This window comes from Mercenaria mercenaria, chromosome 10 (genome assembly GCF_021730395.1).
Source record: "Mercenaria mercenaria strain notata chromosome 10, MADL_Memer_1, whole genome shotgun sequence".
Classification (NCBI taxonomy): Eukaryota; Metazoa; Mollusca; class Bivalvia; order Venerida; family Veneridae; genus Mercenaria; species Mercenaria mercenaria.
The window spans coordinates 1,702,757-1,726,911 of NC_069370.1; the positions used below are offsets into that span (position 1 = coordinate 1,702,757).

General features: G+C 34.4%; 1 protein-coding gene across 1 annotated transcript; it reads left to right on the forward strand.

The window, feature by feature from the left end:
• Positions 1–6,249: 6,249 nt before the first annotated feature.
• LOC123560985 (deoxynucleoside triphosphate triphosphohydrolase SAMHD1-like) lies at positions 6,250–23,483 on the forward strand. Its single transcript, XM_053552102.1, has 14 exons — positions 6,250–6,311; positions 8,994–9,154; positions 9,781–9,893; positions 13,951–14,015; positions 14,886–15,041; positions 15,451–15,504; positions 16,901–17,068; positions 17,715–17,806; positions 18,321–18,377; positions 18,742–18,928; positions 19,645–19,749; positions 20,164–20,268; positions 21,245–21,382; positions 22,238–23,483. The coding sequence occupies exons 1-14, from the start codon at positions 6,288–6,290 to the stop codon at positions 22,271–22,273; spliced, it is 1,461 nt and encodes a 486-aa protein (XP_053408077.1). The 5' UTR covers positions 6,250–6,287; the 3' UTR covers positions 22,274–23,483.
• Positions 23,484–24,155: the final 672 nt, after the last annotated feature.

Sequence of the window (24,155 nt, forward strand, 5' to 3'; positions counted from 1 at the left end):
TTAAATTAGCATTAGCATTACTCATTTTTGTCAAAATAATGTATTAAATTAGCATTACATAGGGTGCATTAGCATTAGCATTAATTTTTGTGAATCATTGCATGTTATAATCACATACACAATTTGTTTGTTTTTCATTTAACCATTGTAGTTGTTTATTTCATAGCAGCAACACATGACTTTATTACAGTTTTCATTTGTAATGAATCAAATCTACCATCTAGGGATTAATTTGTATGAAATACTTGAAATGATTCAACAGCACCATAAGAAACACAACATTTAAATTCTACAGTATTTTGTATCTGTCTATGTCTCCAGTGATTGATATCTTTTATGTATTATAGTTTATCACTGTTGCATTTTATGAACATGAGCTGCACAAAAATACTTATGTTGAAGTACCGCATTCATGAGCATTTTAATTGTAAGAGAAAGTCAAGTACCTGTTTAATGGCTCCCTAACTGCCTTATTTGACATGACTCTTTAACATCACTATCAGTGGCAGACTGTTAATTGATAAAAAAGGTGTCAAAAGATAACAATAGATTCTGTTTGATATTTTGGTTAACAAACCTAATCATGTCACACTTGAATGGCTATCATTAATTTGCACTTTGGAGCTTTCACAGGTTTTAAATGTATAGTTCAATGCATTGGTTTGCGTATGTATTATGTTTTTTCCAGTGATACAGAAAATAATGCCTAAGCAATGCTAAGCATTAGCATTAGCATAACTAACTTTGGCATTAAATTAGCATTATTTTTAATGCTAAAATTGTGGCATTAATCATTACTTGGCATTATTTGAAAAAAATAATGCATTACTAATGCATTAGCATTAGCATTACTACAAGCCTGGTGCAAAACTATGTCTGTTAATGTCTTTAAGATAACTTTTAGATGAATGATATTTGTATTTGCACGTAATAAATATGTAAATAAAAGATAAACTAATTAGTAAAATTAGGTTTTCTTTATATAAAAACAAGGATGAATATCCAACAGGGAAAGCCACGTTCTATAAACGCAGCCCCCTAAACGTAAACCAAGCACGCGGTTGCGTGCGCGCGCACGCACGCACGCACACAGAGTAAACACACAAGGACAAAACAAAAAAATAAAGGAACACAGTGGGGCACCGCCTTGGAACGGTCAGTGCAAACACATGAAAGACTGTGTTGCCTTTATTTTTTTTATAGTTGGATTTAACGTCGCACCGACACATGATAGGTCATATGGCGACTTTCCAGCTTCCTCACATGAAGAATTCAACGCCCCGAGTGAGGCTCGAACCCACATCGATGAGGGGCAAGTGATTTGAAGTCAGCGACCTTAACCACTCGGCCACGGAGGCCTCTGTGTTGCCTTTATAGATAATGTTTTCTTTATTATTATGAAAGGAATTTTCGAAGCTATCAGCAATTTTTTTCTAGTGTCCATGCACGTGTAAACACTGTCGAATAACAACCCCACCCCGCCACACACACACATTGAATAAAGCCCTAACTGGGCTAGAAAACACAAGAGTGCGTCTTTAAGCAGAATAAACACATTTATGATCACCAGAAAGAAAATAATTGAATCCTTATCATTTCAAATAAGCATGATTTTTAATGATTTTTTAATGATTTTAAATTCTTAATGATTTTGATTCCTCATCAAAAATGTCGAAACTACTTTTTTATCGTAACCATGATCATCTGACCTAAGTAAAAACGTGCTAATCTTACAAGATACGTTCAGAAATAGGAAACTTATCACCGTTTTTTCGAATATATATGTACCTTAGATACCTATAGTAGTATACAAAGTATGCTATTGTCCCTCTATCCTCTATCGTGGCTGCACTTAAGTACACCTCTCTGTTATATAAAGTATATATTAATTTTGCCGACCAAACTAGTAAACTTTGCCCAAAATTATTTTCAATCACTTCAGATGGATGCGTCAAAATCTAAGAAATCGAATACTAGTGGGTTTCCCGTTCGGTTCTTACAAAAATGGTGCACCGAACTGTTTTCTATTGATGACCTGTAACTTGACAAAGACATAGCGCTCATATCAAACTTTGTTTGAAATCACCATAGACAAGTTGCTTGCATTTTCCATATAAATATGGCGGGTATTGTTAATTTTTAGCACCCATTTTAAACACTGAACATCCATTGAAAAGGGAAACAAAACAAGTTTTCTTCCGCCGTCATACCTGAATAGAGCCAACTCATCGGCCAAGTCGTGTGTCTCAAGAAAAGAGAGAAAACGCCAATTGGTGGAACGCAGTCCGGAAACTGCTTATTGTACGTGACACATGGACAGTCTAGGACGATGTTGTCATTGCTACAGTAATTTAGGAGAGATACATCGGTGTTAACGATCGCCGTGTTTCCTATATTGTTTTTTCTTTTGGATCTTTGATAGACCGGGGCAGAATATTTGTCTATTTATAAATCTATATCAAGTATAAAACTAGATTATCTAGGGTCAAAAATTAATGTCACAAAGCGAAATTAAAGACATTGTTAACACACTACAGGTCTTGATATAATATTCAATCTTAATGATACCTGATTAGAATGTTTGTTTTGTTTATAAAATTTAGCTTGAAACTGGATTATCTGAGATTAAAAATTGGGTCACGAGGTTATATATCATAGAGAGAGAGAGAAAAAAAACACTGTTAACACTACAGGAATTGGTTTCTACTAAAACTTTGGAAACCGGGTCAAATGTAGGTTAACTTTGATATTGGGTCTAAAAGAAGGTTACTAATCCAAACAAAGAAAAGCTACAGACTGAATAGTTATAATGGTAATAAAATATCGGCAAAGTCTGAAACTTTGTCATATGCGGTCAGAAGGTAGGTAAATAACCTTAAGCGTAGAAAGAAATCTTAACACTCTAGATGCCACATAAAAACAAGAGCACCGCAATGCAAAGCAATACACACACGGAACAAAGTCATGTGACCTTTGACACCTAAGTGTAATCTTGACCTTGAAGCAAGCCATCTGCAAAATGCGCTCTGCACATCGTCTCGATGTGGTGAACATTTATGCCAAGTTCCTTTAAAAGCATAGAAAGAAATCTTAACACTCTAGATGTCACATAAAAACAAGAGCACCGCAATGCAAAGCAATATACACACGGAACAAAGTCATGTGACCTTTGACCCCTAAGTGTAATCTTGACCTTGAAGCGAGCCATCTGCAAAATGTGCTCTGCACATCGTCTCGATGTGGTGAACATTTATGCCAAGTTCCTTTAAAAGCATAGAAAGAAATCTTAACACTCTAGATGTCACATAAAAACAAGAGCACCGCAATGCAAAGCAATATACACACGGAACAAAGTCATGTGACCTTTGACCCCTAAGTGTAATCTTGACCTTGAAGCGAGCCATCTGCAAAATGCGCTCTGCACATCGTCTCGATGTGGTGAACATTTATGCCAAGTTCCTTTAAAATCCTTCAAGCAGATCAAGAGTTACACAGCGGACTCGGAACAAAGTCAAATGAACTTTGGCCCTAAGTGTGACATTGACCTTGAAGCCAGCCATCCAAAACATGCACTCTGCACGTCGTCTTGATGTGATGAACATTTATGCAAAGTTTCTTCAAAATCCTTCAAACAGTTCAAGAGTTACAGAGCGGACATGGAACAAAGCCATATGACCTTGACCCCTAAGTGTGACATTAAAGCGAGCCATCCGAAACAGGCGTTCTGCACGTCGTCTTGATGTGGTGAAAATTTGTGTCGAGTTTGTTCGAAATCCTTCAAGCGGTTCAAGAATTACAGAACGGACACGAAATTGCTAATGGACAGACGGACAGATGGACACCGGGAGTATAACAAAATACGTTCCTTCGGGCGTATAAGAACAACAAAGGGATGGAGACGCAAGATATTAAGTTTTCTACAGTTTTGACAATGTTTTACCTGCTGATCTACATTTTGATCCCAGCTGACCCGGTTTAGATTTTTTTCATGTCGGACGACGACGGCGGATGCAATGCGATCAGACTAGCTTATCTTTTCAACTTTGTCTCAGATGCGCAACTTATGATATTAAAGAACATTTCAGGAAAGTGTTATGACGCTAGATCAAATACTTTTTGCGATATGTGTAACAAAATATTTCTCTGACGAACAGACGGACGAACAGACAAATCCAAATATTATCCTGTGCGGTGGCATAATAAGCCAGACCTTACCATCATTATAGGAATGTTTTCCTACCGAACATAAATTAGTTAAATCATGTTGAGACGGTCCCCTTGAAAAATCGATCGTCTTAGGTGTCCACAGTCCACGTAGACTTAATTCGCAAATGTCTAATATAGCGTTGGCTGCTTTTAAATATGATACAACAGAATATTTCTCAAAAAGAAAGAAGACTGCCATTATATATTTACAATTCTAACACTTTTAAGATTTTCTTTTATATAAACAAAGAAGGATTTTACCGTGTATTGTATTGTCGATTAGAACACGTTTCGCAAAATGACCTACTTTTGGCTATTCCGGTTTAATCCCTCGTACATTGCCAGCTTTCATAGCCAAATCGATGGCTTATCGATGAAATTGTCTCCCTTGAAAATACGCTATCGGCGTTATCGATTTCTCGATCCGATTGATTTTGCTACTATAGAGATATATAGGAAATGATTTTTTAATTTGTAATAACTAGTTTAAAGCCCTGAGTTAGAATGGAAATAGATTTTAGTTTAGCGTGCTTAGTTGGCAAATAAAACACGTTTCTTTCGTTCAGATGCGTAGTAATTAGATTACAACGATTCTGAACTCAAAACTCAACAAAGCACGCAAAACTAAAATCTATTTCCCAATTAAGTAACCTTTCATTCCAAATGTATATTATTGCTCTAAATTTTGGTCCAGATAATCAGTATGACCGAAAACTAGGTATATCAACTAAATTATGCCAAAGAAGCATTAGTATTTCTGTGCACGGATATGCGATGATTTTAGAGATCCAACGTATGGCTGGAAGAGGACATATAATTGCAATGGAAATTGACCATATATAATGAATACTGCCTGTATCACAAAACATCTGTGCTACGTGATACCCCGGTAACTAAGAATTTTAAGTATGCCGATCAAATATTGATTTACGATCATCAGTTATTAAAAATCAATCTCAAACCGATCTTGCATGTCCAGACCTGAAGATAGATAAATAATGATCTCTGCACTTGAGCAAAACGCTGATAACATTATATGACGAAACATATACACTGGACTGTCTTTATCAAGTAAGTTGCGAAAATTAATTTCTGCAGTTTAAAAGTAAATAAATCTATATATAATGCTATATATTTTTCTGTCGCTTAAAAACACAATTCATGGCGTTTATTTAACGCAGAAAAGATGCAAAAGAGTTTAAAGGCACTGACCTCCAGATCGCACGACAACAAAAATTTTTTTTTAGATATCAGACAAATATTTATGTATTTCTTAAGAAGGCTTTGAAACTTAGTTACGGACAATTTAAAAGTTATGAAAACATAAAAATTAGTTGTTTTTACTAATTGTTTTCAACGCAAATCTGAAAAGCGTTTATGACGGGGGTACCGATGGTAAACTGAAAAAAATTACAAAGCTCGTTAAATAAATTCCTCCTTGGTATATTGGTAAAGCCTGCAAACAAATATTTATTGCCGCGGCGACCCGGGTTCGATTCCCAAGTCGGGCATGATTTTTGTTTCTTGATTTGGCATTTTCAAGACAGTTTAGAAACAAAAATCATGTTCTAATGTCCCTAATATGACCAAAATTCAATTTTAAAGAAAAAACATTTTTAGCCAAACCAGAGGCCAGTGCCTTTAAATAGCATTTTCATATAAACATCGAAACTTGACGGGGATTCAGGATGGAACCATCACCATTACGCATGCTTAAGCACAAGATTTATCGATATAAATGTAAGTAAGCAAAATATGATCATCCAATGAATCTAAAATGTTCAGCAATTAGTATGAACGACCGTAAGCTTTGGTCTTATCTGATACATCATTATAAGTCTAAGTACTGGAAATTCCCAAATAATATGACCTTGACTGAATCTACTTTAAAAAAAGTTTATGACTAAGGATGTTACATATTGCTGTCGTACACTGTTGCGTGGCAACCTTTGAACTTAAGCTATAATATCTAAAGTTTAATATTTACTAAGAACTATTACTTGTAAATTTTAATTTAATTATTTCGTCTGCAGATAGAAAAGAAAAAATACTTTCTTTTCCAAACTTCGAAAGAAGCGACAATGGCCGAAAGTCCACACCCCAAGGTAAGATTGTCACTACTATGTAGTAACTATATGACATGGAAATATAGATTTATATTTCTAATGTACTTCTCAAGGTCAAACAGAAAAATACCATGCCGATTGTTAAAGATTTGATATATTTGATAAACGAGGGGCAGTCATTAAGTTCCTGGACAGTGTGACTAAATTCGATATGCTTATATTAGTTAATACTATAATATAGTCTATATCATGTTTAATTTGGGCTATCTTTGTTGAATATGCAAAATTTTGATAATAATAAAGGTATGTAACTGTAAATAAAAACGATTTTCATATATACATTTAGACACCCACGGAGCAGTTCGAATGTCAGTAGGATGATATTACGTTTTTCAAAGTATTATCCTTCTCAATAAATGTTGTTTATGTGGTGCTTAATCGTATTGATCATAAAGTGAACACTGTTGTTTGGACTGTCATCTTGATCCTTCGCAATGTTTCAAACTTGATTCCGCACAGATCAGCGTTCAGCCTTGGGGATATAGCAAAGTCCATAGGCCCGTTACCCAGACTATACTGGCGGGGATACAGTTTCCGGACAGGACCAATTTATGGACACATGCAATATTTGCTTTATTCCGTTGTTACTCACGTAATTGTTTCATCCAGATCATTTAGATGTTTGTTCTTCATGTCTGCAACAAGCCACTATATTACAAGGCTGTATAATGTTAGGTTGTATGATGATACCTCGCCTGTGTTTACAAAACCACTCTCTGTCTTAACGGGGCATGAAGATAGCATTGCGCATGCGCAGTAGTTTGCATTTGCCGAGGTACCAAGTGGGGAAGAAATACCGGTAATTAAACTACATATTGATTGTCTGCTGATAACATGTGCTACTTTTAATTTCACGGTAATAGTTACATAAAATGCAGGGCTGTCTTTCTGCACTAATTTTATTCTATATCTATTGGAATGATCAAGAATTCGAGTTAGACGAAATTCGAGTTTTTATAGTCAACTTCGGTTTGCTTTCGTAGCTGCTTTTGAACATTGGGTTATGTTTCATGTGCATTTTTGAAGAGATTAATGATAAATAAATGTGTAAAAATAGTTTAATTACATATTTCGATATCAAAATAACAGCAAAACATCGTCAAAATATTTGTCCGGCAACTGGTTTACCTCACGGGAAAAATAACTTCTTTTAGTGACCCCACTTGAGGACTCATGAAACCCATATTTTACGTCACAACGCGATGCTGATTACAATATCGGATGCGGAAGGAGCTGAAGTTTATAAATGCAGTGTGGGCTTCATTTATGTCAAATATTTTTTAAGGGAATAATGGAGTCGAAATATGAAAATGTGTCCGGAAAATGGTTTGGAGAATGTTTCTAAACGTTCAAATCTTTAAAAAAAAAATGATCATCACCAATATGTTCTTGTTTCGTGGTTCCTGTTTCCTTTGCTTACTACTTCATTGTTTTATGTGCATGACGTCAAAATTTCGGTTTAATGTCGAGCGTATATTAATTTACATAACCAAAGATAATTATTATTATGACGTTTTCATGCCATATTAACAAATTAACTAATACTGAAAAGGCAAAACATTACTTAATGTATTTTCTAAGGTACTCCATGACGCTCCACTGGCGTAGTCATAGTAACGAATTACAACGTACTGCTTGGATTCAAATCCAAGAAATCGTGATAGTTACTCAGATATTGTTAAATATACATGTATATATTCTTTAACGTACACTCAATAGTTTCGCTTTTAAAAGAACAGTACGGGAATTTAATGAATATCCCTCGTAGATCTAGTACCTGACAAGTTTGTTTTGACACTTTTTACCTTAAATCTAGTGTTCGTTATATCTTATCTGCTTTATTCTAAACTGAATTAGCACTTTTTGTTATCAGTTATTGCATGTTTACATAACGCATCTTACAACAAGAAATAACATGAGCATTTATTGATAGCTTTTACATTTTTGTGTTCAGTTAATAGTCTTGTCGTGTTTTTGTATTGACAAGGTCAACAAGAAAACCCTTTGCAAACAGTGCTCATATCGGACTTACATGTTAGCAATCAAATATTTACAAAAGTAAACCATATATTAATTTTAATCATATACCTAGTATGATGAGGCATTTTTTTCTCAGTGCGATACAGACAGACACGTCTTGCCGCAAGTATTGAAAGTCCAAGTCCCGCTCAAAGTTTACATAATGTCAATATATATATGGACGGAAATAATGTCTTTTTGATTTTGGAAATATCATTTTGAAAATCATTAAGTGGATGATATAAATAACTTCAAAGTTATGTTAATTGCCGTGTTAAGGAAAGAGCCACAACGACACAAAATGTCGTATTAATGTACAATTTGCAGATTATCATTTTAAACTGATCAAAAGTATAGGTTGTTTTCCCTAACTAAGATATTGTTATCAGCTACTTTTATGATAGGTTTTGAATGATAAACGTTAAAAATACACTATAAAAAATAGTATCCTGCGTTTGATCCTCGCCGAAAAACTGGGACTAACGAAAACACCATCAACTTTGAAATAGGTAATAGAAAATATTGAAAAACGCAGCTTTGTAACGATAGATGTTAAACTGGAGTATTACACTGTTTTAAGCGTACTGGAGCTCTATGTATGATTTTCAGTTTAATGGTGAGACCGTTCTTTTTAATTGTAAGGTGTTTAACGACCCTATTCATGGTCATATAGAGTTACACCCCTTGTGCGTGAAGATTGTGGATACACCGTACTTTCAACGCTTGAGAAATATTAAACAGCTTGGAACATGCTATCTGGTGTATCCGGGTGCAAGTCACAACAGATTTGAACATTCGCTGGGGTATGTATATTTGAAGACCTTTCAATTTTCCCTTTCAGTTGATACTTCTAGTCACAGACGTGTAGCTATGGTGGCTCGGCAAAAATGATAATCGTGCTGTCGTGTTGTCGTTCTGGCGAAGGCGCCAACTCGACATCACGACATGGCAGAAACGAAACACCATACATAGCACGTGTATGTAAAACTTTAAATGTAAAAAGAACAAACGACGCTATCCGAAAAAAAAAGTTCCTGACAACGTTGAATTAATGCCTGTAACCATAAACTAGAAAATATTATATGGAATGGCTATGTTCATCGAAATCCAAATAAATCTTTCCACATTAGAAACACTAGGAGTGTAAGAACGAAACATCTCAAGTTAAGAAGTGAACATATTTTATCTGAAATGCATTAAGTAAATAAATTTCTTTTTTTAAAATTCAAGTCAACACATGTCTTAACTGAAGTATATCCGATAAAGTTTATTAGGTTATTTATAATTCCTGATAAGGATTTCAATAAGGTTATTTATGATTCACACGATCTTGCGTTCAAATTTTGGCTGTGAAATTGTTAGATATAATCCACAAAAACACGAATATTAAAAGTTATTTATTTTGCGAGTGTTCAATATTTGTTTTCAGTGTCTGCTATCTGGCAGGAAAGCTATTGAGAGCAATACAAGAACGACAGAGTGACCTATTAAGTGAAAAGGATATTTTGTGTGTGCAGATTGCAGGGCTATGCCATGACCTCGGTAAATTTATATCAACTTGGTCTGAAAACTTATTAAGTGGGTATTCCATTTTTTTCTATACATTTCCATCTGACAAATTAGGCCCTGTTGTGAAACTATGGCACAGAGAAATGGTCTAACGAAGGAACATTCAATTGAAATGCATGCATACGTACATCCATGACCAAAATAATTGGCGAGTGTTTTGATTTTTGGATGTATCATCATACATAGAAATATCCAGATAACACCCTTTAATTCTGCATGGTTACTGTTATAAAGGAACATATACCTATACAACATTCTGTAATTCTGAGTGTGTGCTCTTTTTTCTATTCTTCTGATGCTAAGTAACATAGTGAGCACACTTCCGTTCTGTATGGTGGATGATTTCTGCCATTTCGTGTGTTCGTGCCGGCGAAGTGAAATGTCGAGGTAACGAAAACACAAAAGGTCGAAATAATGCTTATTTGTCCGTGTCGGCGGGTCGAAATGTCGAAAACACGAAAGGTCGAAAACTGCTTATTTGTCGTGTGTTCGGCTTTAGGCTTTCGAGGCGAATGTGACACGAAGTAACGAAACATTGAAGGCGAAATAATGAGAATTCAAGGGCGAATACACGAACTTTTGTATCTTTTACTTTTCGTGTCGGTGGATATTAAAATTTCGTGTTGTCGCCCTTCTTTTGTCGTGTCTTCTTGTATTCGCCTCGAACGTCGAAAGGCGAACACACGACAAATAAGCCGTTTTCGACCTTTCGTGTTTTCGACATTTCGACCCGCCGACAGTTTTCGACCTTTCGTGTTTTCGTGTCTTCGACTGCTGACACGAACACACGACAAATGTGCAATTTCGTCCTTTCGTGTATTCGCCTTCCGGTAGGCATGCGCATTAATCATCAATAGTCTCGGGCGTCGAGTAACGAAACTGGTAATTGGTATATAAACAGCCGCGTTTGGTTTATTTCATCAGGGTCTTTCATTTTGAGTGACCCTGATTTCCTGTAACCTTTTAAGATACGACAGTAATTATTCAAAGTCAAATGCATATGCAATTAAAATTTCGAATACGTAAGAAAACTCTGCAGCGTTAGTCACACAGAAAATATCAACTACTTTTGAAAGTTAGATAACATTGATATTTTATAGACTTTGCGTTTAACTTAGAATTAGTAAATAAATATTGCGATAATTTCATTGTTTATGCTGGAACACATAAATGCTGTTGGAAAAAAAGAATGCCTACATACAGCATCATTACGTCTCACTCAGCTGCGATTGCTATCTCGATAATGCGTTTTACCACACATAAAATAATTATCTAATATCAATTAACTATGGAAAATCTTTTAAATTCGATAAATTTTGACGTGTCAGTCTTTGGTATAAAATTTATACATGTACACCTCTACAAGCTTTACTGATGATCAGTGTGATCTATGATATGTGTTTAACACATATAAAATAACATTTCGCATTAATTTATGAAAGATAATGATTTATATTCCATAAAAGATGTCATGGTGCAAGTATTTTATCGGTGGTAATAAATGTATATATACATTACGCTTTCACCAGTCTTACGGGGCATCATTACGCCGCCCTGAACTTTGAATGCTATCTAAATAATGTGTTTTACCATTTATAAAATAATATTTGTTCTATATATGGTGGCTGATTTCTGCCATTTCGTGTGTTCGTGTTGGCGAGGCGAAATGTTAAAGTAACGAAAACACGAAAGGTCGAAATTTGGCTTATTTGTCGTGTGTTCGCATTTCGGCTTTCGATGCGAATACACGAAGTAGCGAAATAACGAAATTTTAGAGGCAAACACACGAACTTTTGTATTAATCACTTTTCGTGTCGGCGGGTAATTAAACTTCGTGCTGTCGCCCTTCTTTTGTCGTGAATTCGCCTCGAAAGGCGAACACTCGACAATTGAGCTGTTTTCGACCTTTCGTTACTTCGACCCGCCGACACGAACACACGACAAATGTTTCTTGTACGGTCTGTCTTAATACAGTAATGTAGCAAAATGATGCGCAATGGAAGAGTGACATGTTTTATTGCATATGAAATATTTTCTATCATAAATTGAGAAGATTTTTTTGTATAAATGGTAAAAAACATTATCATTCAAAGCTCATGTCGGCGTAATGATATGCCCCGTAAGACTGATAGAAGCTTAATGTATGTACAAATTTAATACCAGCGATAAAATATTTATACAATGACATCTGTTATGGAATATAAATTATTATCTTTCATAAATTTAGGACAAATATTATTTTATAAATTGTAAAACACTTTAGTTAGATAGCATTCAAAGCTCAAGGCGGCGTAATGATACCCTGTAAGACTGGTAGAAGCGTAATGTATGTATAAATCTAATACCAGCTAAAGCAGCATAATTATGTGTAATTGTCATGCGCATGCCTACCGGAAGGCGAATACACGATAGGACAAAAATGCACATTTGTCGTGTGTTCGTGTCGGCGGGTCGAAGACACGAAACACGAAAGGTCGAAAACTGCTTATTTGTCGTGTGTTCGCCTTTCGACTTTCGAGGCGAATACACGAAGACACGACAAAAGAAGGGCGACAACGCGAAGTTTTAATACCCGCCAACACGAAAAGTGAAAGATACAAAAGTTCGTGTGTTCGCCCTTGAATTTTCGTTATTTCGCCTTCAATGTTTCGTGTCGTCGTGTGTTCGCCTCGAAAGCGAAAGGCGAACACACGACAAATAAGCAGTTTTCGACCTTTAGTGTTTTCGTGTCTTTGACGTTTCGACCCGCCGACACGAACAAATAAGCATTATTTTGACCTTTCGTGTTTTCGTTACTTCGACATTTCGCTTCGCCGACATGAACACACGAAATGGCAGAGATCAGCCACAATATCTATATTTATGAAAGATAATGATTTATATTCCATAAAAGATGTCTTGCTACATTACTATTCATTACTGTATTAAGGCAGACCCTACGTGGAACAATTGTCGTGTGTTCGTGTCGGCGGGTCGAAGTAACGAAAGGTCGAAATCAGCTCAATTGCCGTGTGTTCGCCTTTCGCCCTTCGAGGCGAATACACGAAGACACGACAAAAGAAGGACCAACAACAGGAAGTTTTAATACCCACCTACACGAAATGTGAAAGATACAAAAGTTCGTGTATTCGCCTCTGAAATTTCGTCATTTCGCCTTCAATGTTTCGTTACTTCGTGTATTCGTCTCGAAAGTCGAAAGTCGAACACACGACACAAAAGCATTATTTCGACCTTTTGTGATTTCTTTACTTCGATACGCCTCGCCGACACGAACAGTCGAAATGGCAGAAATCAGCAACCATAGTTCTGATATAACTATAGGGTGTTTAACTTTTGAATACTTTACAGCAAGAAACATTGGTAAACATGCTTTTTATTGCATTTTCAATTCCGCATAAATGGGGATTTTTTCCAAAAAGCTATTGTTCTACGACTGAGAATGGTATGTAAATGGAGGTAAAGGTGTTACACTAAAACATACCGAATTATATGTTCTTTGCTAATGATCGTATCATTGTCTAATTTTTTAAGTCTTTCTATTACAGAAGATATGTTGATGATCAGTAATGTTCATATTTGCATTTGTTAAAAAATTCTGTTACGGACGTCGTCTGTTTCTTTGGAGTCTAATTTGTAGAAACTATACGTGGCAATATTTGCGAGCTAGTATAATACGCAGTAGTATAAACTTATGAATTGCCAGTTAAAAGTCAAAGCGCAGAATTATGTTCTTGGTCGGTAGGTAAAAGGGTAAGTTTAAATTTGTCTGTCATATTTTGTGGCCAGGTCATAACTTAATAAGTCCACTGAAGGACTTCAAAACTGGCATATAGGTAGGTGGCGGCGATTCAATGATGTGCAGGGAGTTGAATTGTTCGGTACGTAGCACAACCTCAAAACTATTCAAGTTATCGAATTAAAACTTGGAATTTAAGTGGTGATGCGAGGATATAAGGTGCCAACAATCGACAATTTTGTACTGGCGATCAGTGATAAAATGTGATACATATTACTTCCTTTTTATGTTTAGGTCAAGGACCATTTTCACACTTATTTGAAAAGAAATTCATCCCCAAATTCGAAGAAGATTGGAAGGTATTGTTTTCCTAATTATTGTGAGGTTGTATGGTTTTCTTTCGTCCTTTGCTATTTATACAGTGCATTTATTACTGTGTTTAATTAATTCAGTCTAAATGGTCGAAATAACGAACAGTAATTTGAAGACAATGACAATACATTCAATGTGCGTATACTGAAAACAAAACATTTAGTCCTTAAAATTCATAGGAAATCTCATAGGGTTCATCTAAAGGCGGGTGTGTGAAGATTATGAAAATGATATATATTCTTGAGACTCAGAATTTGAATCTGGGTAGGTAACAGACAGGATCTGTGATACGCTTTCAACTTTGTGATATCCATCATCTTACATAGTTATCATTTCAATGCAAAGAGAGTGAAATTTAACCAACCTTTCAACATTCTAAAATCAGGTTTTCAACTTTCTAAAATCAGGTTTTCAACTTTCTAAAATCAGGTTTTCAACTTTCTAAAATCAGGTTTTGAATCCATGGTGTTCTCTCTCATCATTTACAACCGTTGAACGCTTAATCGTTTGGCTTTACAATAAGTGCTTTTATTTGACAAAAATTGTAACATAAAGTGGCAATATCTTTCAGATAGACTATATAGAATGAATAAAAATCTGTAAATTTCAGTCTGTAATAGGACCAAAATCTTATTTTGTAGTTATTTTTGCACCAGAGTACTATACTGACTAAGTGTTTTGGCATTTAGTAGTCATAGAATTTATTGAAAATATTTTATGCAAGTTCTCTTTAATAGTAGATTTTCCATTTTTATAATATATGGTATATTTATATAAATGGAATATAGTTATAACTATTGGTAGTTGACCAACGCAACTTTTTTTATTCAGGATATTTACTCTTTTTATCGATATAGTACGAAGATGCATCCGTGAAAATGTTCGAGCATATGTTGAAGGTAAATGATGAATCTCTGCGTAACGACTTTAAAGACCTTATGGATGACTTTGAGGATAAAGACATTGATTTTATCACTGAGATGATACGTTCACCTAAGATTGACAGATCTCTTGTAGGTTTGTTTGACATTCATGTGTCGTACAGATTACATTTTTCAGCAAAAAGACATTTTACTTTCATACATCCTTTTTTAGTTACGATGAAAGTTTGCGGGAGGGTGTAATCTTAAATGTTTCATATATTAGCACAAATCGATGTTCTGTAAACGGTACATAAAGCAAAACGATATCATTGAGTGTTCATTATTGTTTGTATATTGGCTGTCAGGCGTTTAAGAATAGTATTTCTAGCATTACCCAAGTTATTTTCATTTTGTTTGTTAATTATTCATTTATGAAAATAGTAAATATACTAGAAATTTAGACATCATATATCTCTGTAATCTATTTCGTGTAATAAATGAAACTGTGCGATCCTATATACCCAGTAACAATCCTCTATAACTTTTATTGTACTTTCAGAATTGGGAAATTCAATTCAAGGGACGGGGGAAAGAACAGGCCTTTTTATATGAGGTAACTTAATGAACAGTGTAAAAAATACTATGTAAGTATCAGTAAAGTTCACTGAAAGAGGGCAGGCATGTACACATTAGAAAAATATGCAGTTTTGTTAGGGTTTAAGGTTAAGATAAATTTAATTCTATAGACATTTGTGCAGAAAGCTCATTTTAAGGACAATTCTGAAAACTTCATCAACTTTCTGCCCTTTGTAGAATTTTCGGAAGCTTGTTTGTAAACGTTCCTTTCGTTCCAAAACAAATTAAGGGCAGTATTCCACATAATGTTTAAATTTTGTGATGATGCGTGTTCTAGAACATACCATTACTCCAATAAAAATCTGTAGGTACATGAATTCTCATCATTGTAGTCTATAATCATGTCTCATAAAAATAACTATGCGGAATAAATGACAAAAGATACATATACGTTTTTCTGAGTGTTTCTTTTTAATTAAAAGTTAGTTACTGGCACTAAATTCAGAAACAATGTTTAGATTAAATTATCAAACTTCTGTTATATAACTGTACACCTTTCGGAAAGGCATTAAACTCATATCGCATCCTCTTTTGAGACAATATACATTGCATATTTGATGATGGTTTCATACATGGACAAAAAAGTTGATAGATATCTTATAATGTGCAAAGTAATTTATTTATTTGGGTTTTACGGCGCACCAACACAGTATAGGTTATATGGCGCCAAACAGGACTACAAATTTTGGTTTCACATCTCAAAGTGTTCTTTTCGGATATAATAAAAGCGCACAAACCATGTTTTATCTGACCGAAATTGTTTGTCGAAATGAAAATAACATGTAACATGAATACCAACAAAACACAATTTTATCAAAATTTCTAATAAAAAAATAATGATATTTGAACGATAGACAGACCTCTAAACGAAAAATAAAAAGGTTTAGCGTCTAGATTTTCGAACAATCAGCTTTCAGATTGGTACTTAACATGTTTGTCATACTGGTCTCCGTTATATGTTCAATTTTCTTATCAGAAGATTGTACCTTGCAACAAACAATTAGAAGAATGTATTAAGGTAAAAGAAGGAGGAAATAAACAAACAAATAAAAAAATAGTGACCCTGTAGGGTTTGAACTAACGACCTGAAATATAGAGAATATTAGGTTACTGTTTAAAATAAAAACTACCCTCAGTCCAAAACAGTCAAATTGAAGACAACATTAAAGGATGTTTATAAAAATATCTGTCTTGCCTAATAGTAGTTTAAGAAACTGAACGAGCAGCGTAATTGTTTTGCTTTATTGGACACCGAGATCAGAGGCCAAGAATTCTGTAATACACTCAGAAAAGATACGAACGTCTGACTTAGGTCAAGTTTCACGAATTGTTACAATCAGTACGATTTAGATAATTCAACTGGATAATTATAGGTGGTTTCAAACAAGAACACCGGAATTGACGTGGACAGATGGGACTATTTAGCTCGAGATAGCTATATGCTTGGGATGAAAAACATCTTTGATCTCGATAGGTGTATATCAGTAGCAAGAGTACTTGAAGTGGAAGGTGGAACGACACAGATATGCTTCAGAGACAAGGTAATATTATGATGGAATAGGTTAATCACTGTTTCGTCTTTATTTAACCTTTAGCCTGCTAAATTTCTAAAATGGACTGGTCCATTATTCAATTTGGGCAGAACCATTTATTGTTTGAAGGGGTGTTCACTGAAAATTTACTGACTGAATAGCGAACAGTGCAGACCATGATCAGACTGCACGGATGTGCAGGCTGATCTTGGTCTGCACTGGTCGCAAAGGCAATTCCACTTGCCGCCAGCAGGCTGAAGGTTAATGCGCAATAAGAGGAACAATAACCCACTTGATGCACTATCACTTTAAGTGACAGCTAGATGAGACCTTTCATTACTAAAAAGTCTGAGTTTTGGGGATCATTGTGAACTATTTTTTTGTTGATTTTAAATGTCTATCTTTTACATTATATGAAGAGAATTTCACATAATGTTGTATGGAACAACAATATACATGTTGTTTTTTCTATATTACAATTTTATTGTCTGTGGATATGTTCCTTAATAATTTTTAATGTAAATCCTGTCCTAAGGAAATGTTTAATTGAGAATAAAAATAATAATGATATTAAAGTCATTCGATGAAATACTGCTTTTTTAATTTGGTTTGTGATGTGAGTTATTCAACAAGTGTATGTTCATTTGTGTTTCAGGAAGCACAGGACATATTTGACATGTTCTATACCAATATGACGTTACATAGGAGAGCATATCAACACAAGACAACTAATATCATTAGCAGAATGTACGTTATAGTATATTGTCAATATCGGATCATTTCTGAGAAGGAACTGCCTTCTTTCGTAATTTTACGTATCTATGAATAATTATTAAGACATGCATATTTAGTTCCCGTGAAATTGATGTGTAAGTCCTGGGGATTGTAAGTCGAGTCGATGGCTGAACGGAAAGCTGCCGTAACTCACTGAAATTAAAGAACAAGTGACGGCCATTTCCCGTTCGGTCCTCGATGTACAATTCCTATAAAAAGTGTTTTCTAAACGTAAGACATGTAAGACCCCTAAGAAGTTGATGTAACCTAACTCCAGACAACTGATAATGCTTGTCTTCGGCATTGTACAAAATGATAATTAAAAGACAAACTAAAATTGTTTGTTATTCTAATTCAACCAAATTAAATGTATTAAAGAAATTGACGTCATTTCATCATTTTTCTCCGAAATAAAATTTTACCTATCAGTAAATTTAGATGACTTGCAAAATATCCGCATTTTCATTCATATCATTTACTCGCTTAGGGTGTGTGATGCATTGCTAGAAGCCAGTGATCATTTGATGTTCGAGGGAAAGAATGGGTAAAAATTTCACTTTAACAAATAATGCTAAAGTCATTTGATCATTATAAATAAAAATCTGTTAATATTTTTGTTTTTCAAGAGACAAGTTTCCACTTCAAACTATAGTGCAAACAAAAATGTCATTTCTTTTAATCTTAAATCAACAGTAAGTGACTTGACAAATGAATACAAAATGTCTTCATCCATGAAAACTTGAACAATAATATTCTTAATTTCTTTTTTAATGTCTGGATTGTTTGGAGGCAATAAAATTTGAAAATAATAAAAAATTCAGAACATTATTCAAGTAAAAATAAATACCATTTGGAGAGTAATTGTAAGATAATTTTATTTGATGATGATTTAGTCAATCTGTATATAGTGCACAATTCAGCCTGGCGGAAACCATTAACGACATGGAGGCATTTTCAAAAGTAACAGATGACGTTTTCCATACAATATTGCAATCCAATGATTCGAAGTTGAAAAATTCCAAGGAAATTCTCAAGAACGTCGTGACCAGAAAACTCTATAAATGTGTGGGACAGACACAGATAAAAAAAGATCAGGTAATGTTTCACTTACTTCTGTAGGTTTTACTTTCAGTTGTAAACATAATCCAAGCATATCCTACCACAATTTATTTACATAATAATATACATATGTACTCGTACAAAACAAAATTACTGCATTTTTCTTCGTAATTTACACAACAACCCAATAAGTAACACAGTAAGTCTGGGAAGGAACGGATTTAACATTGTTGTTGAAATGAACAAAAATGTGGAAGTCATTTACATATCCTGTCCTTAATTTGACATGTATAGTGAAGAAGATGCAAGTAAGAACATTTTTTTCAGAAAATGGTTACTTTACACTATGAATGATTTCGACAATATAGGGGTATCAATTTCTATGTTATCAGTATGCCGACCACAGGAAGTCGAACAACATTGCTCAAAAATATATTCCTATTTGACATAACCTAAAAAGCTAATATTGTTTTAAAATTTTTGTGTATAGGTCTGATATTTCAACTGAAAGGAATCAAATATGCTTGAAGTCATCCGTTGGTTGCATCTATAAATAAGTAAACAATAGTCAAACACCCTGTATTGCGACTTTGCAAAATGAATGCGTGATGTCTTTCTTTCTAATATTACAAAATAAATAATACCCGAATAGTGCATACATAACTACATATTTATTTTAAAATGCTTATTACTAATATTCGAACTAATATCATTTTTGTTATTATTAAGGTAATGTCTGTTCATATCTTCAGGGATTACCATTCGCCGAGTCGTCGTTTAAGGAAGCACTTCTCAAGAAGATAACCACGAAGAAAGTGGTTTCATCAGGTTTAGCAGAAAATTACACAAAACTCGATGTAATAATGGCAAATGTTTACAACCTTTGTCTGTATCACCATTTAGTATACGTTTAAATATGTATGCCTTTCAGATTAGTGTCCTTTTCCTAATAAGCAAGTCATTTGATAGAAAAGAATGTCTCTTTTAATGAGTACTAGATACTACCTTCAAATACTCTCTAAACTCTGAATAAAATAACGCAGTAATATAGCAGAATATATTCTGTACTTTATGTCGTTTACGTAAGATATCATCTTGAATAATATTGGTTCATGAATTTTAATACTCCAGCTTTGTTTGTAAACTTTTTTAGACAATATCCTATATTAATAAAAGCTTTAACCAACATATTTGATTATATAGTGATAGAAACAAACCTACTGAGTTACCTGTGCCGTACAATTTGATGCTGTTAACTTTGTACTTTAAAGGTCGTCAAATTAAACCTCGGGATGGATGACAAGGATCCTATACAAAATGTGAGATTTTACAGCAAGTTCAAGAAAGACGAGCCAATACCCCTTGACAAAGACCAGGTAAGCTTTCTAGATATATAGAAAGCAAAATATTAGCTCATGAGATAACGCATATTGGTTGTAATATACAATTCGATTGCTTGTTACTTTCAAACAGCCTCAAACCGCAGTGTCATAGAAGTGTATGTATGCTTGAAATCACAAACATATAATCAAAGTAAAAAAAAAAGAAGAAAAGACAAAAGTCAAAAAAGAAAATCCACAATCAAAGAACGGAGCCCCTTGTACAACACTCTACATGGAAATAAGGTATGTGAAAATGCATATACGTAAACAAAACATACGACCAGGATGAAACAAACAAATATATGGAAACAGACCACAGGTCAAACTTACTAGATTTTAGATTCTGCTATTATTATTCTTGGTTGCATTCTTTGCTTCCAAAGGATCTTTTTACAGATTTTATTAACTATCACAACAGCAATCTTTAAGTGCCGTGTGGCGGCTGTAAAAAGTCTCCCCGTACTTGGATTATTATTATTATTATTATACCAGATTTATATAGGATTCAGTGTTGTTATATTGTCTGGTCCTTTGGGATCGCGGAGTCCATTCAACATGTAATAGAGTTCCGCTTAAGCCGGTGCTAGGGGCGTGAGAGGTGTTGCACATTTCATTACCTCTCATGAACAGACTCAATCAAACTGAGTCTGCTATTATTATTCTTGGTTGCATTCTTTGCTTCCAAAGGATCCGAACTCGTTATGTCACATTTTTCTGCGAGAGAACTTGACATACGATGAGAAATTCAAAATTGCAGCAGACAAACTTGTCCTAATATCTTATGGCATTTGTAATGGCAAGATAGAAGACTGAATGCTTTTTAAAAGAAAGCGTTTCTAATAATAAATGTTAGCTCATTTTGATCATTTATGTAAAATATTAAATACTTGTTTTTCAAAGAAATTATAATGTTAACTAACCTTTAATAGTACATCACCCAATGTATCTAAATTATAAATTTCAAATACAGGTTTCATACGTTTTGCCGGACACGTTTTCGGAACAGATTGTGCGCGTCTACTGTAATAGTTCTTCGGATGAAGAAATAAACATTGTAAAGGAATCATTTGACCAATGTTGTGTGGACCACGGATATCCGAGGCCGAAGGTTCGTATTTGTTAAATTTGTAAAATATGTTTTCATTTACATTACTGCATTACATCCTTGCAGGCATTTTTTAAAAACAAGTTGTGTTATATTGTTAAAATATTTTCACACTTGAAAATATTCCAAAAACTGTTTTTGACCGTCAAAGTCGTTATATCAATTTTAAAACATGTTGTTAATGTATGTGCTTCAGAGACCGAGTGCATAAATGATGTGTAATGTACGACAGCGTAGATTACGAACGTCGGCGCAAATAAGTCCGGCATACGACTGCATGACTTAGTTTTTTGTTTTGTTTTGGAATGTGGCTTACTCTGCAGGATATTCCCTTTTTTAGGTGCGACTGCAGAAAGGCCAACGTATCACTACAAAACATATAAAACACGTGTGTGTCGTTTGTACAATTTACAGAATCGTTCCCTTGGTAAAAATATATAAGATATAAGATATATAAGCTACACATATACGTGCTTCTAAAATTGATATACATTACGAAACAGTAAAATGTGCATGTACTTGTAACCTTGAAAGTCTGAATTTATTGATCAGAAAAAATGAAGTGAACAAATTTTGGAATTGTTGGCTTAGTATAAAGACCAATGCACATTTAGAACTAAGTAGCATAATATGTTATGATAAATTGCAGTTAGCAGACAGAACTTTTTAAGCGATTTTACGACTTGTATTGCGACAAGCCTTGGTTGTGCATACCGGTTTAATATTTGCGACCTTATTACAGCGGACGTACATAGAACGTAGACTAAAGCCTTTATTCACTCTGTTCCAGGTCCTCGATTTTTGTATACTCACTTATTCGATATCTAATATATTTACACAACATCCATGTTTATTTAGGACATGAGAGGTGAACTGATACACAATGGACAATAGGGAATGCATTCAGTGATGTATAGAACGAATAAGAAAAGGCGACTGTGCGGAAAACCTCATGTGTATATTAACCATTGCAATGTGATCAACTTATAACATGTAAACCGTACTAGTATTACATGTTTCATTGTTAAACTAAATAATTACTGTGTAACGATGTAACAAATATTTCAACAAACAATCAAACTAAGCTCTAATTTATGTATGCCATTATCATGTAGGCCTATTAACTTTTACCTTGCTAAATTTCTAATATGGACTGGACTATCATTCAGTTTGGGCAGTGCCATTTATTATTCGAAGGATGTCACGGAAAATTTACTGCTGAATAGCGAACAGTGAAGACCATTATAAGCCTGAACGGAAGTGCAGGCTGATCTTGGTCTGTGCTTGTCGCAAATGCATCTAATCGTTTGCCGCGTTATAGCCAACGTCTACCCAGGGTTAATGTCCTGACATGAGCTTCACTTTATATTGCTTTACCTAAATGTATCTTTTTTACATTTCCATGTGCATTTTATGTATTTATATATGAAGACTATAATTGCTTGCATTTTGCCTCAATGTATTACTCAAACGCACTATACTTATGCTTGTGTACAACTGATCATGTGCTATCACACGTCAACTTAATTTTTCGCTATGTTCTTTTGACTACATACGACAAATGTTAACATATTTTGGCAAAGTCATTGCTGACCTTAAAAAGTAAAAAAGAATATAGGCCGCCTCTTGAGTTTCTTCCTTAAGAATTATGATATCTTTTGCTTCAATATATCTTTTTCTCCAATGTACTTAGTTGCGAAAAAGCATCCTTTTCTAGCGAGGAAAAGAGTGATTGCAGCCACCAAACTAACACTACATCATTAATCATGTAAAACAACACATTTTGAGATTGTTTCCATTTCGAAATAATTCATTGGACTTTTGAAGCATGTTTGGTATAAATACATTTTCTTTATTAATGAATTTGACTGTATTAGTTGTTGAAAAAATCCTGTTTTGTAATTAATCTAGATTCAAAAGATAATGACTGTACTGAGTGTTTAAATTAGTATGGTACATTTTACCCTCAAATTTTCATTAATGTGATCAATTTGTTTTAATACGTCAGTATGTCAAAATACTGTGATATAAAAGATTATTTGCTTTTATAGAATGTGATCTGCTGTCATCTGACTTTATGCTTAATAAAAACATTCAACCAGTGTTTTAGACTACTTGACCGCTCTTCCGAAACCCTGTAAGGAATGTAGAATCCTTTCGTGTAAGGATTTTGTTTCATGATGGGTTTAGTCACACCAAACTGATTTAGGCCATATAGCGAAATTTTCAAACTTTGATTGTGAAGAAAGACCCATGGGCAGTTATTTCATCACGAGTGGACACTTTGATAGGAACACAAAAATTTCGTAAGCCAGCTGGATGGCTCCCTCACTTGAGAAACTATACACACTAAGTGAGGTTTCGAACCCACATTGGTGAGGGTTAAGTGATTCTAAGTCTTAACCACTCAGCCCATTTCGTGTGAACAAGTCAGCTAGCTTGCGGAAGGTCTGTGGTGTTACTCAGGTACTCACATTTACCTGATACAATACATTGGTTTAGGACCAAAATTGTATCAGTGTGATTTAAATCCAACAACAAAAGTCCGACGGAATTCAGTATATATGAAAGCGACAAATGAACCAAACGAAAGAAGCCATCCAAGTCAGTAAGTAAGCAAGTATGGTCAGTCCAATGCCTGTAAAGATTTCGTACAGCATACTGCGGAGGGTTTTTGTTAAAACTAGAATATTTCCTATGCACTTAATTACCAGAATAGAAACATCATATATGACATGACACTTATTATGAAATACACCCATAATTCGTTCTTGTT